Raw genomic sequence first — 20,152 nt, 5'->3', positions numbered from 1 at the left:
GGAGGAGGTTGCTGGAAGCTTTCTGAGAGCGCAGTTTTCCAAGCGCTTGCTGCTGCTGCCCCCCGACGGCCCTGGCTGTTTTACATGCAGTCACGGTTAGGAAAAAAAGCAGTCTATTAAAAATGACGACTCTATGCTTTCTATTTATTCCCTGTCACTGAGATTTATTTTCTGCCCAAATAAGTTGTTGTTGTTGTTTTCCAAACCAAAGCCACTGCTGGCTCCATCTGGCAGCTGAACATCAAGCTCTTGTTTCAATGCCCTGCAATACAGAGATGTGCTGGTCGCTGAAGCTGCTACATTTGCAGAACCAAAGACACAGTGGAATAGCACCACAACCAGCTTCTCTCTGACACTGGCTCCTGCCAGTACACCTCACACTCTGAATCTAGGAACAATCCCCTTTGCAGACATACAACTTACTTATCTCCACGGCCTATCTGAGCTCCCTGCTATGCTTGCTTGGCTATAGATGGGCTGGCTACTTTCATTACTCCTTTCCTTACTCCCCTTCAGATCTGTTCTTCATTTACATCTCTGTAGGGGAGGGGTGGGTGAAGGTGCATGTACATTCACAATTTGAGATATCAGGGGTTGTTCTCAGCATTCACACAGAAGCTTTGCACCTTAGAGGCAGGGCAAATGCACAAAATGCCACCTATTATATGGGGCCAGAACCATTGATTTATGAAGCAACAGGTAACACACGGTTGTTCTCTTAAGAGAAGGCAGAATTGAGTTCCTAGGTGCAGGTGAAGCTGTTGGATATTCCACTTCCACGGCCTGCTAGTAAAGCTGGATGCCCTAAGAGCCTCACACCAGGGCCTCACCACAAAGCTGGGAAAACTGAAAGAGCCAGAAGTGACTGGGATGGGGCAGAAAAGGGAGAAAGAATGAGTGAAAGCCCACAGGGAGGACAAGAAGAAACCACAGAGGAGAAAGTCAGAGAGTGAGACAAGATAACTGCATGTAAAGAGCTGGTAGGGTGCTCTGAGAGACTGGAGGACCTGAGAGGCTGGGGCATGAGGAAAAGAAATAGGCCCAGGCCCGGGAGCAGGAGGCTGAGGGAGAAGGACTCTGTGCCTTTGGGATTTGTCTTGAAAGGACAGCCACCTTGGGGATGAGGCCTATGAGGAGGGACACTCAGAGGAAGATGCTGCTGACTCTGAGCCATTAATGCTATAGCTGTCCTGTCAAGAGTGGCCCAGGTGACAGATCTTGTGCTTCCACAATGTCTGCAAAGAAAGCTACCACAGCAAAGCACAGCGTGGACAAGGCCTGACACCAGCTTACAGGGAAGGGTGGCTCTCGTGCCAGTTCACAGAGCAGCGATGCACCTTCAGTCAGTAGGGCAAAGGTTAAAATCCCACATCCTGTTCCAAAAACCCAGGGGTTGTCTGCCATTCACAGCCACATATGTAGGCCATGGGGGAGGAAAGGACCTGCCCTGGACCAGCAACATGGCAACCAAGGCTCTCTGTTTCCCACCAGGAGTACCAACCAAAAGCATGAAATCCCCCACTTCCTTCTTTTTTCCAATTAGTAATAAGGTTTGTCTTTTCACCCAAGCCTGAGGATAGCTCTGGGGTTAAGTGGGAACCTTCAGCCATGTCTGGGAGTGAAAAGGCTCCTAGCCACATGTACACCAACCATGACTCTGCCCATGAAAGTAATACACATCTCTCCTTGGCTTAGAAATCAGCCCCAGAGTCTGAGTTTGCTTGATGCTGAATAAAACCAACCCTTGATGTCTTTCCTACCTGGAAAGCCATCCTTTCCTTCCTGCAACCAGGAGGAGCTAGTTGGCTAGTGGCTAGTTGGCACTTGCTTCACTCACACCTTACTTATTGTCAGAAACAATACTGGAAGCATTCCCTTCTGTCTCCATGCCTAGTGATGTTTTGGAGCCCATCTCAAGTCTACTCCTTATGATCATACCAGTTTTCTATGTGGGAAACAGAAGTTTCAGAGACCAAGGTAACGTTTCCATTCTCAGACTCCTATGCTCACCAACTGGTCTGTCCTTGACATGCACTCCAAGCACCCAGCTGTGGATCCCAGGATGTTTGTATCCCTGACTCACCTCAGGTCATGCAGCAAGTCAATGGCAATCTGAAAGTGAAGCCCAGCTCTGTCTTGTACCTCTGCAGCACATTTGCTGGATCATAAGCACCCAGTGTATTTATCTTCATTTAATGTGCTTTTTTCTTATCCTCTTGAGTAATTTCCTTTCCTTAACAGATATAAATCACATACCTACAAAGTAAAGAATTATTTAAAGAACATTTGCTCAAAAAGGAATTTGAAGTTAACTCTCTAGTGGTTAAGATGTGACTGGATGGTGAATATAACTTGGCCAAAGACTTCACTAAATGGAGATGCTTAATGGTTTTAACACCAGCTGGCCTACAAACCAGTGTTCGGTACACTGGGGTGCTACTGTGAGTGAATACCCTTGCTGCATGTTAATTTCACTCTCCCTTCATCCATTTCACCTGAATTGAACTATACTCTTCTAAACCCCAAACGCAGACATTAGGTGTTGCCCCAAGTTAATTCAATCAACTTTTCTCTCTCAGATGGACATGAAGAAACAGAAGTTTCTCATTAGTTCTCTAAGCCACATCATGGTCTGTGCTTTGCAGCAGCTCAGAGTAACACAAACCTAATGCTAAGTCAGAAATTTACGATGGCTAAAATATGACGCAAAGGTGCACAGATATTACATCTAAAAGGCAGCCACTGATAAACTTCCAAAAACCTTTGTAAAATAGAACAAACCAAAACAGAAATCTACCACCCCAATCTACATATCTCTTGGGGCCAGCAAGAATAATTTAACATTACCAGAGACTGATGTGATCCATTTCAATGCAAACCTTGAACTCCCTGCTCAGAAATATGACAGAGCTGTCAGGCACTGCAGCTCCTTCCCAGCCAGTGGCTGAGGAGCTTCACCTACTGTATATCTGGTGTGTGCTGGGAACAGATGGGAGCACAATGTTTATAGTAAAGTCCAGTTGAAAATATACCAGAGGAGCCCCTTGGGTTGTATGCTCTTGACTTGACCGACAAGAACAGAAATAAGGGCATGACACAAAAAAAACTAATTGTAAACTGCATCTCGAAGATGAACGGCGTTTGTTGAGCATCTTGTCTTAGAACTGTCACTGGGTTCATTTCATGAATGAGCTGATGTGGAATGAGGCTGTGATTTCTGACGTTCCAGAAGTTTATAACCAGCATCTGGAGATGGCCCTGTGTAACATGAAATGTTTTGGTAGCTTGGCCATATCCGAAGGCTGTTGGAGTTTTATTTGCTATTTTCAATCCATGCATCACTGAAAAGAAAATCAGACTTTGGAGGTTAGCATATAACCATCTTGTCTTCTGAAGAAAAACCTCACCAGGCTTTTCTGAGCACATACATTGCTAACAGATCCAAACCCAACTATCAGTTGCAACTAATCTGAGCACATTGCTGATCATGGACCTGAGAGCTGGTTTCACAAGGTCCCTGAGGATCCCCAGGGGTGGTTGGCAGACAAAGAAGACTTGGTTTGCAGTTGCGCTTCCATTGCATGCTGTCTTAGGCTCTGGAGCATTGCTCTAGTGTGGAAAAGCTAGAAAAATATCAGCCAGGCAGCCACTCTCAACCTCACCAGCAGTGCAGAAGGATGTATTCAAGTCAGCTGTGAGTCCACAGAACATGTCATAAAGGCACAGGAGTTCTTACACTATTTGTGACACATCTGTTCCCCAGCCGCACACACGTACTGGCCCATTCCCTGTGTCTTTGATTCATAGCACATTATAGCAAGAAGCTTATAGCTGGGAAGCTACAGGCAGGCTGTGGGTAAACCAGTTGCTTCTGAGAGGCTGGCACAGTGCTCAAGCCCCACTACCACTGCATGACAGACAGCGCAGTACAGTGAGCAGATGCTAAATAACACTTGTTGGTGAAAAGAAAGAGAAAAGGCACTCACGCTTCAGGCACAGAGGCACAGAGCACTGTTTTTTCTGCAGGACCACAAGGAAAAGAAACCTACCTACCAGCTAGTAAGGTCAATTCTGGTGCAACCGAGCTGTAACAAGTGGGCAATAGGAGTAGCTGTAGTTCTTCATCCCTCCAGAGGATGTCATCGCAGAGCCACCGAAAAAGGCGAGCTTTGTGACCCGAATCTGGAGAGTGAGTAAATGCCTCGTGTTTGGACAAGGCTCTTCGGGCAATAATCTCAGACCTCCCTGTTTACTTTCTCAGAAGGAACCAGCTTTCCCTAGACCAGTCAGCACCTCGTGGAGGGCCAGGAGGGGCAGCAAAATCCATCGTTATTTGGGAGATGTGCAACAGGTTAGCCTGGGACATGACTGGGATGCATGCTTTAGATGAAGAGGGCTGAGCTCAGGTATGTGGTGTTCACACGCTTTATGGTCATGCCTGCATTCATCCTCATTTGGTGTCCCTGAGCATGGATGGGTGTGTGGAGGATTCACCCACAAACAACGAAGACAAGCAGGTAAAATCATGAAGACAGAGGCTGTGTTCGCAGACAGCAGGAAAAGGCTGTGTTCTGTTCTGCAGCCACTGGGAAAGCACAGCCAAGAGGGACCCCCAGGTCTCTCCTGGGTGGAGGTCTGTGTGTTCACCCTGTTCACCCATTTCTGTAGTTTGGATCACAAAAGGCACTATTTGGTTTTGGGCATATTTGTCCCAGAATGCACAAGAAACCCCTCTACCAAGGGGGGATTTAAGTACAGGTGAGCAAAAGAGCAGAGCCTCTGTGTTTTGCTGTATCAAGCCCTTCAGCCAACGTTTCTCTGCGTGCACCACATCAGTTCTCCCATGTAAGTATATCAACAGGAGGCAAGTCATCATCCCCTTTACAAACATATTTTAGTAAGTCCAAATCCAGGAGCTCATCCAGGCCACATCCACTGCTAAAGAATTGCTTGCCAGACATCCATGCAAGCTGCGTCTTAATCTCCTCTCTTCTTTGCTGCTATTTGTTTTGGGATTTTGGTGGGGGGGTTCTGTGTGTGTGTTTTTAACACGGATAAATTAAACTTCCTGCCAACCCAATTTCTCATTCAAACATGAGGAAGCAGGAAGAAGGGGGAAAAAAAAGAAAAAGAAAAAACAACTAGCAGAAAAGGCATTGGGAGGCTTAGTAGGAGCCTGGTCCCATTTCTACATATAAGCAGTGCTGTCTAAAGCCAGGGAGCCTCTACCAAAGGGAAATGAAAAGTGCTTTATTAGCAGTTGCTGTCAGAGAAATTCATCAAAGAAAACATGTTGGATTTGGGGAATCAAAAGTCTACCGAGTTTCTGCTGCCCAAAGAACAGTATTCCCCACTCCAAGCCCAAAGCTCTTGTCATGTATTACCTCTCTCTTGAGTTTGCTCTGAGGTCAACAGGTGCAAGGTACCTGTTCTCCCAGTTTTCCTTGCTCTCTGCCTTGGAAATGTTCAAGGCAAGTTGTCTGAGTTCTAGCAAGGGTTTGCTGAAGTGTGTGCATCTGGGCATGATGGGTAACATCATAAATAACATCTGTGGCATTCACAATGTGGGGCAATCCCCACCACACAACTGTGGTTGAAGGCTGCTGGAAAACTCAAGCATTTCAGTAGGGACTTCCACTTACAACTGTAACAGCTTGAGCCTCTGCTTGTTTTTTTAATGATAGCCGCTCACTATCAAGACCTCTAACCAGTATTATTTTTAGCTAGGAATTTGTATTACAGCAATGCCTCATTTGGTACAACTTACAGCTCAAACACCAGCACAGTAGGTGCTGAACAAACATAGTAAACTGTCTTGTATCTTGGGGAATTCTGCTATAGATCAATAGACGGAGATGCACAGGAAAAAAAAAAAAATGATGTGAAGGGCAAGCCAGTGGCAAGGAATGGATAGGAGAGCAGAATACTGACAGGACTATCATGGGAATCAAATGCAAAGACACTATTAATGTCACATCAAGGTTGCACAATCAAAAGATGAAAAATGCAAACATTAAGATACCTACAGCAACTTTCCCATAATGGCAATGCAGTCATTTCATCTACTGTAAAGCCGGCAGCTGAAAATACATTCAAAGGAGTATTTTAAATTAGGTGTTGAAAAATACCATGGAATGAGAGCAAGATATGTGTGCAGCAGGGCAGCAGGGCTGAATTAACACCGCTGGTGGATCTGCAGTTTTCTGGTTTAAATAATCATTCTCAGACTATCTGGAGGAGTTTAGAGAAGAAGAAAGGAAAATGAGAAAAAAAAAAATGCCTAGAAGAAAAAATAGCAAAACATCAGAATGGCCTTGTAACTTTCTGCTAGCAGCTGTTGATACCAAGAGGTATGTGCTTCCCAGTCCCCTTATGCCCTGGAAGCCTAATGCTCTACCCATGGTGCTCAGAACATCAGTTAACCTCCTGATAGTTTCCCCCATCAAATCTATTCAGAAGCCCACGAAAGTCAGAGAGGGCCTTCCTGGTGACCGCCATAGACTTTTGCATCAGGGTTGAACATGCCTTGTCTCAGACTGGAAAGCAAATGTGACAAAAACATTTTCCCATATCACTCAAAGCAGCGCAAAGGATCCCCATCTTCTGAATGGCAAAAAATAGAACTCATCTTTGTCTAGGGAAGCAGAGATCTTGCAAGCCTGGGAAATGGTACCTTCAAGGGCAAGGTGTTGTTATTATGAATGAGCAAAACAGGGCTATAATATACGGGCTATAATAGCACTACCAAACTGGCTGTCCCAAGTTCATGGTTGCACGGTCACTGCTTACTGACAGTCATATTGAGGATGAGTACCAACAGTCAAATTCATTGTAGCTATGGAACAGGGGGGAAAGGGGAAGCAGCAGCAAGCAGTAAAAAGTCCTTTTTTTATATGAATAAAGTTTTATTGAATTTTATACAATTAGAAAGAACAAAGAAAGAGGAGCGAACAGTCTGATGGAAGGTAGGAACAAGAAGAGCTTTCCTACTAGAGGAGAGGGCCTGCTGAGGGCAGTGTTCCTGTAAAAGTCACACAGGGATTGTTTCCAAAGCAGAGAGAACGTGTACGGGCTTTTCTTTGAATGCTTTTTCTTCCCTTCCCACATTAGGGTTTCAAAAGCAACCCTTCTTTCCCTAATCAGTCCTACTATGCAGCAGCAAAGAGAGGTAGGGAAGAGGACTGCTCCTCTGGAACGTGTGTACACACACAGCAACTCCCTGTCTGTGCCACCACAGTGGTCTGCACTCATTCTTGGATGGAGTTGTGTAGGACAGGGAAGGAAGGGAGGCTGGGATTTGTTTTTTTTTCTTTTTCTCTCTTTTTTTTTTCTTTTCTTTTTTTTTTTTTTTTTTTTTCCTTTTTCTTTTTTCTTTATTTTAAGCAAAGAAGGCACAAAATCTCAGCCAAGCTTCAAGCCTACTGCTGCCCAGGAGCACACAACCTCCTCAAAAGCAAGTGTGTTTGTGTGAGAACCCAACTTTCAACTCTTCCCCCTCCTTCTCAGAGCATGTGCTTGCATTTGAAAGGTACAGCTCAGGCAGAAGGCCCTGCCCAAGATTTGTGCACTGCTAAGGAAAGTAAAGCCGTGCCGGGATAAGGAAAAGGGGATGAGGAAGTCTCTTGGCTTAAAGTGACCCTTTTTTCAGTGTGAGAGCTACAGAAATGTACCTGTGAACACTCACATTGCTTTTTCCAAGAGCAGATCAGATCTGGGAGGTCTCCGGTACTTTTGGAGGTGACCACTGCCTTTGTAAATGCAAGGCTTGGTGTTACACAGGAGTCTGGGGATACCCATCCAGGCATGGCTCTGCTGAGCCAGGGCTCTCTCAGGAGGAAAAATCCAAGCCCTTAATCCATCCCTCCAACGGCATCAGGTCCCTTGAGTGATTTCAACTCTTGGCTTTGATTAAGGCTATTTAGTTGCAATAGAAGAAGTAAAAGGACAGGTGCCAGCCACAGTCACCCCCTGGCTGTAAGGAGATGGCAGAGCCATCAGCAGGTGCCATAAGTACCAGTGCGGGAAGTAGGGGAGGCAGAGCGACAGCACATGGGCTTCCACAGAGTTACATCTTCCACTGAGTCCCTGCTTTCACTCTTTCTAAGGAAAAGGTTTTGGAAATAAACTCTGCCAAACTCAGCATCCGGGAAGTTCACATGTGTGGGAGAAGGGGAACAAAAACTATGGTGTCTCTGTGTGAGAGCCGCAAGCAAACACGTGCCCTGCTGTGCAGGGAAGCCCTCTAGGCAGCCCAATAAGGAAAGCACACCATGCAAACACCAGAGCTGTGAGGTCCAGAGCCCCTCACCCCACATGAGAGCAGCCCAGGTGCAGCAGGCTCTGCTCAGGACTCTGCCTCCAGGATAACTCCAGCAACACCAAATAAAAGCCACAGGGCCTGTACCAGCTTTGCTTTGCACAGAGCTGCTCAGGGACAGAGGCTGAGACAGCAGCACTCTCCACAGCCATGAACAGAGCTCTGACAGCAGCTGAAAAACACCCAGCCTGAGGAATACCTGTGCGTGCATGAGTGTGTGTGTGTGTGTGTGTGTTTGTGTCAGAGTTGAGGGGAAGAACAGCAAAAAAATAAATAATGAGAAACACTCCCTGGCCCGCATCCTTGTCCAGCCTTACCCCCAGTTTGGCTGGTAGCTGTGCTGCCAACTTGCCCCTCCAGCTCGGCCTCTTCATGGCTGTCCCCATCCCAACAATCTTTTTCATCCAACAGTAGGGCCGGGCAGGCAAAGAGGGAGTCACAGCCTCCATGACAAGGTATACCTTGCCTGGCACCCCTCCCCTTTTGGCCTTCCCTGCTGCACACTGGTCGTTTTCCTCTTAGAAATAAAACAGCAACAACAACAGAAAAAAAATATATATATATATCTTCCCAAAACCTCCCTGAAAGACCCAAATGAACAGAAATGACCCCCAACAAAACAAACTGGAAACAAAAGCGAAAGCCCTGAGGCTAGGCTGGGAGGGGGTCCCAGCCAGGGCCCAGCAGGCAGGGAGGGCACCCAATGCCCTGTGGCCTTGGCACATCTGTGGTGTCCATGGTGGAGCCCCGACAGCTGGGGGGCATTGCAGCATGGCTGAAGCTGTCCCAGTGATTGGCAGTGGTCTTGGGAGGTCAACCTCTGCCTCACTGCCTTTCAGGAAGGAGTAGGGTCTCTCAGCCATGTTTTCGCTCCTCTGGTACACGAGGCCCTTGCTCAGCTCTCAGCCGCCAGTGTGCCCCTACACAAGTGAGCCAGCCCGGCTCTGGGCGGGCACCATGACAGGAACTGCCCCAATCCGCTCCAGCGTGGCCTGGCTGACAGCATAGGAGCGGGTGTGCGGAAGCCGAGGCTTCCTGCTAACTGAGCCATTGCTCCGGGCCACCTCCTGTGGGGATGGTGCTGTGCTGGCTGTCACCACCAGCGTCTTAGGGGCAGCCGGGGAGGGGTGGCCGCCATTGGCATAGACAGGACGAGCGCTTGTACTCCCTGAGCGGGAGAAGGGTGGCTGGCGGGCGTCGTTACTGTTGTTAAAGCGGGTGAAGGAGTCTGTGGCATGATTGGCCTTGGGATCATTCCAATAGCGGCTGTTGTAGGTGTTGGAGGAAGTGAGGGTGTCGTTCTCCGATGAAGATGCATCAGCGTGGAATGTCTTGGTGGTGGAGGAGCATTTGGGTGGCAGGTCATCCTCTCTGGGAAAGAGAGAGCGTGAGGGCACAGGAAGGATGCTGCTTTGCTTTGACAAATCCTCCCCCACAGGAGGCAATACCGTCAAATAAAAGGTCAAGGCACCAGCATGAACTGGCATCACTCCTTGGCCTGTTCACTCATCCCTTTTTATGGGACCCACATCTGTACACATTCACTGCTTCATGTGCCTACCACTGAGGGAAGCAAAGCATACTCAGGTTTGTAACAGGCCAAACCAGTGGCTGTCACAGCCAGTCAGTACAGCTATGTCTGTACAGCCAATTAATCGAAGCTTCAGGAAACTACCAGAGGGAAACATTGCATTTGTAACACCAGAGAACATCACAGCTTTACCTATAGAGCTTTTTAGTTATTAATATCTGATATTGTGGGTCCAGATCCCCACCACGTGTACAGTCACTCTCCTACATAGGTAATACCAAGTTGAAGCTCCCAATAAAGGCAATTTGGAAAGAAAAATCTGTAGTTGCTATTATTCATTTGCTTCTGCTATTTTTTGGACAAATACAGAGGTATTTCCCTAACCCAGGGAACACATCTGAGGATTATGAAAAGCATGCTTGCCTTCCTGCTGGCTGCTGCTTTTGCTGGCTGAATGGGGGTTTCCAGCCACCAGATTTTGCTGACCCCTACCTTATCTCATTGGGAATCTCCTCTTCTTCTTCTTCTTTGTGTTTATTTTTCCAGTAAAACAGTGCTATGGCCACCAACACAACGCAGACAATAAGCACGACAGCACCTGTGGCCACTGCTCCAGCAATCAGGCCGATGCTCCAGGGGTGGGCTGTGGGGAGGAGTGAACAGAGAATGAAGAAGAAATCAGGGCTGGGCTGTGGCCACCTGTGAGCATTTGAAGCTTAGAAGCAGAGAAAGGCAATATCCCCATTCCAGAGTACAATGATATTCTGATAGAGAAGCACAAGTTGGTTCACAGCAAACACGGTTACACGTGTTACTGTCAGAAGACAGAAGCAGTTGACCAAGTCTCCCTTGGCAAAATACTTACGTGCAATGACTTGCAGGTCCAGAAGGCAAGTGCTGGTTCCAATGGCATTTGAAGCCACGCATTGGTAAAGACCTGAGGACACAGTGCTGATATTTCGGAGAGTGACAGTGCCCTGGACTTGGTCTAGTTAGAGAGAAAAGAAGGATTTAAATCCCTCCCCCGGGCTTGAGGAAAACCATGAAAAGGCAAATCCAGCAAATAGAGAATTGATGTGTGAGACTCTTAAGAGATAAATAAATTAGGAAGTAACCCTGAGATGGAAGCACTGCGCACATACACAAGATTAGGTCTTAAGGAGCTTACACTAGATGTTTCTTTTTCTTCTTACAGATGAATTTCTGCAAATGAAAGCTTGGGGCTCATATTACTATGCGAGAGAAAGGAGGAAAGAAGAGACGTGTAATTGCCTATACCCAGATCTACCTGTTATACTGAGCTCTACCCTGCAGCACCCTGCTTTCCCATCCCTGAGTTCTCCAACTCCTTGCTCTTCCAATTTTCCTTATTCCTGAATTACCTAATACTAAAATTCTTGTGCATTTTGAAAATACAGCAAGACAAAAGTACTGTTGTCTCCATTTGGTCAGGACATGTAGGCTAAGAAACCTCACGGATAATACTTTAGTGGCTGGGCAATATTCAATCGGATCAGAGCCTTGCTTTTACATGCATGTGAAAGATAGCTCCACTCACAACATACTCAGTGTGAAAAGGATTTTCGTGGAATGATTCTGCCTTCCTTATATCTTCCAATCTATGAGCCTTGTGCAGGTGAGGTGGCAGCTGAAATCTCCAGACGTGCAAATGTCTGGCAACCATATTCTTTCGCTCCCATTCATAAAGATACTTGTTCCTCAACTGGGAACACTGGTTCCATACCAAAGTAAGATGAAACTTTAACTGGTTGCTGGTGAGTACCTAGTCCAGCACAGCCTCCAAGCACTCCAGGAATCTTCATTCCAAACAAGTGATCATGTAAGTGATGGCAGACACTCAGAGAACCATGTCATCTCTGGCAGCTCATATAAAGGAAAGACCAGGCTGCCACCTGGGAAATAAGAGGATAATCAACAGAACAAGCACCTTGTGTGGCAGTCGGGGGCAACTTGGGAACATTGTCCAGTTTCTCCCAGAGGTATGTTGGCCGGGGGATGCCTTCTTCTGAGCTGCAGGTCAGTGTGATATCGCTGCCCACTTCCAAGGACCCTTGGATTCTGCAAAGCGGGGCAGAAGGAGGAACTACGAGAGAAGAGGGGAAAGTGACAGCAGATCAGGAAAAATATCAAGCAGTAGAGTACGGGCTCTTTCTTGGACGCACTGCAGGGGAAATCAAAAAGCATGGCATGAGCTGAATGGGAATGAGAAGCAGACAAAGCCCAGAAAGGAGGTAGCAGACAAGAACCCATTGAGATTTGAGGGATGACAATACACAAAGATTCCTGACTGAAAAGCCCATCAAGGTAATGGACAGCTGGTTTCCCAGGACCCACTTGTCTTAAACAAATCTCTAGAGACAAACAGGTGAAGACTTCAACTCTTGGGACATCAAGAGTGGCAATAACTAAGAGGGCTGCAAAATGAATTTCCTGTGATTTGGTTTTGTTTTCACTGCCTTATAATTGCACACACTCTGTGCTATTTAACACTCTAGGTAGCATCCAATATTACTTGCTTTTATGAGAAGGAAGCAAATTTCTGAAAGTCCATTCTTTTCTCCTGTTGCTTTGTGCAAGCCTGTTATAACCCCTTAGATCTCATAAATGCACCCACCCTTTATTCATGCTTCTTTGCAACTCCACATCACAAACTTGCCACAATGTTTTCTCTCCACCATATTTTAAAACTCTCTGATACAACATCTGCATATGAGGACTGTGTGCCTATAAACTCCCACAATACCCACAACCAACCCTGTCCCTCATCACAATATGTCCACGGGACCCAATGTACACACCACCATATTTTTCTGCTCTGAGCACCATCATACAGAGGATTCCCATACCCCAGTTCCTCCCTCTTCCCCCACAATCCCAATAAACACACCCAAGACGGTGAGTCCGATGACTCCAATATTCCTGCTGCCTCGATCAGGAAGATTGTTGACCAAACACTGGTACGTGCCAGTGTCCGATAGCTGGGTGTTGTTGATGAAGATGGAGGCACTGGTGGTTGGCATTGTCACAGCAAACCCCACTCGCCCATAGAATTGGGGTGCACCACCAAAGATCTGACCTCCTTGGTAGAGAATAACCTGGAAAAGAAAGGAAGGTTCAAGCAATACTCTGAATGGACCGAGCAAGGAGGGAGAAGGGCAGCAAATATGGGCTTCAAAAGATAAAAGGATTACTTCTTAAAGGCTCTCTGAATAACCAAACATCAATATACAACAGTTGCCCCAGAAAGACTGATCCTAGGAGAAGTATTTTCTACAAAGGAGATTACTACATTAAAAATGCTCACAAAGGGAACAGACCAAATATCCAAGTCTTCTGGCACAGCTATATTTGTAAAAGCAGCTCAATTCATGTAACAATCATTACCCATCTGGACACCCAGTGTAGAGAGGTACGGACTCTCTGCAGGTCCGTAAGTACTTCAAAAAACAATTCACCTGAAATTTTGGGTGTCAACAAGTAATGTCCTGCCGTGATTTGATACTGAATACTGGGCAATACAACCATTGAGGCTGTACACCTTCTGTCAACCCAAGAAATTCTCTTTGGTGCAGGATTCTGAATCACACAGCTGAACAACAAATGTTACAGAGGTGGTGTGACCCAAGATAGATCCACTTCGGAGTGGATATACTTCTAGTAGAAGTGGAATCTACAGATTGATTGACAATCAGAATGGATTTCTTCTGGCCTCTACGTACATGGATAGAATTCAGGCCAACAGCTCTCAGGTTATGATTCTAGTGCCCACCATGGCAGACTCTCATTTGCTAATATTCATAAGAATGGCCTTGCAAAACTAAGAGGCAGGCTACACATAGATCAGTGTTGAAAGGGTGAAGAAAAGGAAAACCCCAAGAAAATTCATATTTTGGTGAGAAAAGACCTACCTGTTCAGGCTGGTTGGCGTTAGAAAGAGGAGTGACCATCCATATGACATTAAGGTTAGTGAGAGCAGCATTAGTGGTGAAGGTGCAGGGCAATACTGCTGTCTGGCCTCGGGCAACTTGGATACTCCCTGAACTGACGGACACCTCCAGAGGGCACACCATGCCTGGAAAGAGAAGAAGAACCAGTTCAAGCATTTCAGGAGAAGGAATCCCAGTTCAAACATTTCAGTTGGCCCTATGTATATGCAGGTTATGACAGCAGCATTCTGTTGTTACATAGCCTTACCAATTACTGTAAGCTAGAGAATTATTTTCCTCCCCCAAATGCAGACATCTTCCAGAGGCAGTTGGAGCTAGGAGTTGCTTTTAAGTAAGAGCATTCTCATTTCAGAACCTTTGAGAACATCAGACTTTGTTTTGGAGACAGGGAAAGAAACTGAACAGGCTGAGAAAAAGCTGAGAGGTCTCTCAGACACATATCTACTGGGATTCTTCCCAGCCTGCCTAATGGAGCGGTGGGGACCTCAGAACCTGGATACACCGAGCTTCAGGCTCTATAAATCCAGAGTCAGTAGCACTTGAGCAGCCTATGATGAGTTCCTCAGCTTGGACTGACTGCTTGGGAGCTGCAATACACAAGGATCATCTATACTGTCAGTAGCCTCCTCCACACTTCCCAACTCCTATACAATTTCCTTCCTCCCTGACTGCTTTCTCCAATATTGCAGGTAGTTCTGGGAGGCTCAGAAATGCTTTAAAACTAAGCTAAACAAAACTCCACTTTAAACTGATTCACAAGCTCCTTACTTGTCAGGAAAAAATAAAGACTGATTTTTCTCACAAGCTTGGAACACGTTTAAAAACATGGAGAACTTTGGAAAATCTCAGTGAAACGGTTTAGCTTGAGTCCTAAAATCTGACAGAATGATGTGCCTGGATGCAGAACAGCTGGTGAAAGTTTAATCCATCAATCTCCTATGAAGGGCTGTCAGCAGCAAGCGGAAGTAAATAATTTGAAGGGCCACCAGTAATAAACATGACCTTTATTACAAAGCATCTGCCTTCCAGTTGCTTCTGTAGCCAGTTGTGTGGGAATGGTTTGGGGCTCTTGAGTTCCCTACAATGGTTGGCCAGGCAGTTGCAGTAGCCCAAAGACCAGGAGTCTTAATGAATATGAGTTTGACAAGAGATCTTCTTTTCTACAAGCCTGACACCGAAGGTTATCTTGGCATGACTACTCATCCATTCCTGCCATCATCCATGGCAGAGAGACACACTAATTTGGACATTCAATTGGATTAAAGACTCTTAACATGGAGTTGAAATCTCTTCTGTCACCTTCAGTGTAGATTTTATGAAGGTCTGCCCTCAACTTCTCATCTGATTTGGCATAGCAAAATGTGTTCTTCAGCCCCATAACTTATTCTCCTCCAAGAAATACTCATATATTCCAATTCTTGTAAGTCAGGGAAAGCAATACTTCAGTGTGAGTATTCACTAATGGCGAATATTCTGGAGAAGCTTGATTTTACAATTTGCACTGCAGGCTTAGTTTCATCAATCACTCAATCACCAAGATGATGTGATTTTCATACCTAACCACTCTCCCAGCGTTCCAAATATTTGTGATTAGTTGATTGCAAACAGAATAATGAAAATACTAAAATAGAGCATGCATAATTTATTCACTGCCAAAACAATTCTCAATACGTTTGAGAATATCCAAATCTGCTTATGAACCCTTTACTCTTCCAGGGCTCCACTCTCGCTTTGTAGCAACCTTCAGTCACCATAATTTTCTCACCCTGTCAAAGCACTACAGCAACCCTTTCAATCCGATTGCCTTGGAGTGAAAGGGCAGTAAGAAACAGCTGAGGTTTCTGTCCATTTCTCCTTCCAAGGAATGGCTTTGAGGCTGGGCATGCAAGATGTGCGCTCCTGCAACACATCACACTCTCCTGTCTCTGCCTTATTAAAGCATTGGGCAAGCCAGCACTGTAGACTTGCCTTTTGCCTGTCAGCTGCTCTTTGGCCCAGGATGCACACAAGGCACACAGCACTTAAAGACAAGGACTCATTTTGTTAAGCTAAGTGGCACCTGCAGGGCTACAGCTGGGGAAAACATACACAACCGCTTCTGACAAGTACGCTTAACCAAGGCGACAGGGGAAGCAGGAGACCAAATGCAGGCAATGTCTTCTTCCACCAGCATAAACAGGGAGGTAGGCTGGTGCGTTAACACAGCACCGGAGGGGCATTACTGCAGCACAGCTCCTCTCCCAGGAAGACAGCTAAAAGAGCAAAGATCAAATCCTCTTCAGGGGCTACAGCGTCTTTCTTTACAGCTCAGACTACTAGAAAATGTAATGTGGTTACACATGCACTTGTCCATCTATGCACGGATCTGCGTGACAGCGTCCTTCCGCACCAATACTCATGGCCCAAAACACAGGTGGCTGCACATAAAGGCACATACACATCAGCCACTATGCCCAGGAACACACCTAGGATGAAAAGTGAACCAAACATTACATATTTAAACATTGCAGAATTACGAGTTGCGAAACTGTGGTTTTGCACTAATACATAAGGAAGGAGGCAAGGGAGAGAGGGAGGAAGAGATTCCAAGTTTGGTGTAAGTATTAGGACAAAGGTTCCCCAGTGTAGCCTAAGGAATGAAGGCTTAAATTCCCCTGGGTATCTGAGCTCCCATCATTAATTCAAACAGATGCTCCATCTTTGTGACCCCCATCTATCAGGTAGTCAGCCAGAAGAACGATGTTTTGGCTGCAGAGGCTCTTAGAGTTTCTTCATTTTTCCTAGGATCAAGTAATTATTCTGGCAACAGATAACTCTGATTTCATTTTTGATGGGGTTACATTGTTTTCCCAAGTAGCACAATTCCTCAGTATCCATGAAAGAGTTCATGTAGGCGGTTCATATAGCATGACACAAGAGTGTAGGGCCCAGACACAACCAGTGTGTCCTTCCCTAAGGAAATGTGTGAGAAGACAGATGCTCCCCATTTGCTACCTCCCATAGAACAGCTGCAAGCCTGCTTCAGCACATACCAGATAGAGTGAAGACCATGATAACTGGGTACCTGTGGATGGGTTGGTGTACGGTTGGAGTATGGTGTAGAGAGAGGGCTTTTTCCTGCTTTAATTTAAGACTACAGAAAAATGGTGGTTCCTTTGGAAGGTCATTCATACAGTGAAAGTCAAGATGCTTCCTTGCCTTCTAGAGAACTCTGTTTGCTTTGTACCTACCCCCAAGAACTGTTGGCAAGTCAGTAGTATTTGTAACCTGCTAGCAGGAACCTCATGAAACCCAGAGATGTGGGAGGCTGGGCTGGGATGACTTTGCATACACAAAGGACAAGGGACAGGTTTACTCCGCAGGGCTGGCAAGCCAAGAAAGCAAATGGCCAGAAGGGAAAAAGAGGTGTGAAAGAGATGAAGAAATGTCTCACCTTCATGCACTCAACATCTCCAAACCTCCAGGGAAGATGTGCTGAAATGCATGTGGCTGTGGGGGAGAAGGAGAATAAAGCTTCAAGCTATCAGCTCGCATGCAAAAGCCAGGAATGGCACTCCCTATCCCTGTGCAATTAGCAGTCCTGTTGTGTGATGGGAAAGATGCCTATGGCAGTATGACATTTTGGGTCCCTTGTTAGAGAGGCAAAGATGAGGTCGCTCAAAAGTTGGAAGAGCCGGGTAGGAACACTACGTTCAATCTGGCAACTGCAGGAAACAGAAGGAAAAACTGCAGAGCAGTCTTTTTCCTGAGATGAAAGGAAGACACGAGTCATTGTGCCTTTGGCCTACCTCACATCTTTGAGTTTGGGACCAAAGCCTCCTGCTGTGCTGAAGGAATGACTCCCACCTCAAAGAACATCGATGACTCAACATGCTGAGCAGAAGCAAAAGCCCCAGCCCAGGAAGGTGTGACTCGCTGTTGGAGGGACAGTAACAGAGTGCTGCAGAGAGCGCTTCTATCATAGGACCTTCTTGTGTAGCAGCCATTTAACCCACAGTTGCAAGTACTGATAATATTGTGGGACAGCAAAGAAATAAAAGAGACATTTTGCCTTCTGAGGATCTCTTCTATCTTGTGAGGAAGCAATTGCATTGACCAGAAGAGATCTCTGGAAAGGAAATGGTGGTCCTTCCAAAGATGGAAACGTTTCAGCTCCACAAGACTCCCCAGGGCTGGAAAAGGGCACCCCAGTACTAGTGTGGAACTTCATAGATAATACAAAGAAAAGAAGGTGGGCATTTTATGATGAGTCCAGAGTCTTTTCAGCCACCAGACTAAGAATCTATTGACATTAAGCTTATTCCCTTTATGTGGACAGAGGGAATATCCCAAACCAAGGCTCCTGCTGGTTCTTTCTGGCTCATGGTGGATAGTAAACCAACAGCACATGATGCAAAATAAATTCCATCTCTTTCCCTCCTTAGCTTTGCTGGCTCTACAGGACAGCCTGGAACAAAAACTATTCCATCTAGCATCGTTTTAGAGCAAAAGTCCTGCAACACGTGTTAAACTTACACTGGGACCAACATTTCCTCTTAGGTTTATACAGTGTTAAATGCAAGTCAAAAGCCAAGTACACCTCTAAGCTCCTTTATCACTAGAAAAACCATCAGACACAATTGGTGGTATCTCACCATCTCTCTGGCACAGAGCTTCCCAGGTAAAGAGATCCAATTTACTCAAGAAAGAGGAATCTTAGTTTTGTTGCTCAGCTCGCAGAATATACGGGCAAGTGGGAACTAACCCAGGGAGAAATCACAGTGTCAAGGTCTTGAACTTGAGCCCTGTAGTGTTTCTCGCTGAGCATTCCACCAGCTGATCAGGGACACTGGCTACCTGTAAATCTGTGCTGATTACACTGACCCCTCTCCCTTATCATTTATAATCTCATCTGTGGCAGACAAAAAGATGACAGTGAGATGTGCTGCTGACCCACCCTGCTCTGGTCTCAGCTGTTAGCCTTGCAAACAGCAATCTCTACCACCTCTGCCATCTCTCTTTGAGAAATAAGTCTTTCTCTGCAGGCCAGCTGGGAGGAGGATTTCAAACAGCTGTCTGATTGATATAGCATGGAGCACATCTCCCTGCCCCTGACCTCCCCAACCTGCAGCCATAAAGCGAAGATGAAAGTTGGACAAGACCAAAAAGGGCAGGAAAGCCTTCCGCAATGCATACTTAAAGAACACTGTCACTTTGCTCCCATGTCTTTGTCAGAGGAGCCGGGTTAGCTTTAATGGGGAAAAAAAGAGACTCTCATAACATGTAGATGATAATCACTGAGGAATTTGATTGCTTCCTCATTTGTGCCACAGAATCCCTGTTGCTCAGCTCCACGTATCTTCAGAGGACTGCTGTTAGTCTGAGATCCCTGTTTGCCCAGATTTAGACCTTAGATGGATATGCTGAACTGCTGAGCATGCAAACCTACCAAGGAGATCAAAAGCGTCTGCGCCCTCCATTTCATAGGGATTGCATTACATTAAGGTCCTTGTGTAAGTGAATGGTGCTCTTCAGGTGCTCTTCCAGCAGATCCTAGTACCTGAAATCTGGCAGAGGTTGTTGAACTGTGAGAAGAGCATAGCGCTAGAACAGACAGCTAACAGGGATATAGTGGGATCCCAATGACCCAAATAATCCATTCCAGTTCTGGGCTCCTGCTGTGCTTCCAGTACTGCCTTTACTTCTGTGCCGGCATCCAGCCCACCTGGAGCTGCTGGGAGAACCAATTCTGCAACTCCTGCTAACTGGGATGGCTGCCCTGCATCTCTGCTGACAAGGATGCAGATGCATGCAAGTTAGCCTTAAAAAAAAAAAACAACAGCAGCAACAAAACCCCTGCACCATATTATTGGAAGATTATAAAAATAGGAAGGGACATTGATAGGAACAAAAATAGCATCTACAATGACATTAGCTAGGATAAAACTAATCAATCGTTGTGCTCTGGGGCATATGTTAATCCCCTCTCCGTGGTATAGTGTTGCACAATTAGGTACATTACGGAAGGTTTAACAGTTCCCTCCGATGCATGCGGCATTGGCTGGAAACGGAGACTGCTGTGATCTGAGCTGGCAGTCCTTGAATCCACAGCATTTGCTGAGGACTCAAGGAGCAGCTGCACTACTGAGGTTGGGGAATTTTTTGCCTTAGCAGATGAGCAAGACCAGAGGGGACCCAGAAGGGATCAGGAACTCACTCAAGTGCTCATTCATTTCCCCCTTGACTTGCAAAAGGGGAGGGGTGGGAAAGTTTAATTCAGCTTGCTCTGTGGAACTATTTGGTGCCAGATTAGCCCACTGCCAGCTATACCCAGCACTGGAGGCATCTATGACTCAT

General features: G+C 46.1%; 1 protein-coding gene across 1 annotated transcript in view; it reads right to left on the bottom strand.

Moving 5' to 3' along the window:
- Positions 1-6,884: 6,884 nt before the first annotated feature.
- IGSF11 (immunoglobulin superfamily member 11) overlaps positions 6,885-20,152 on the bottom strand; it is an 83,649-nt gene continuing 70,381 nt past the window's right edge. Inside the window, exons 2-7 of the mRNA XM_015876114.3 lie at positions 13,778-13,941; positions 12,757-12,964; positions 11,797-11,952; positions 10,714-10,836; positions 10,341-10,491; positions 6,885-9,688 (exon numbers count right to left, since the gene is read on the bottom strand). Of these exons, the coding sequence (XP_015731600.1) occupies positions 9,238-9,688; positions 10,341-10,491; positions 10,714-10,836; positions 11,797-11,952; positions 12,757-12,964; positions 13,778-13,941 (1,253 nt within the window). The 3' untranslated portion in view covers positions 6,885-9,237. The remainder of the gene's footprint in view (positions 9,689-10,340; positions 10,492-10,713; positions 10,837-11,796; positions 11,953-12,756; positions 12,965-13,777; positions 13,942-20,152) is intronic.

Source organism: Coturnix japonica, chromosome 1, assembly GCF_054131305.1.
Source record: "Coturnix japonica strain WE chromosome 1, WE-NBRP24, whole genome shotgun sequence".
Taxonomy (NCBI): domain Eukaryota; kingdom Metazoa; phylum Chordata; class Aves; order Galliformes; family Phasianidae; genus Coturnix; species Coturnix japonica.
The sequence above is the reverse complement of the archived record's forward strand: the minus strand, read 5'-3'. Positions and strand labels throughout refer to the sequence as shown.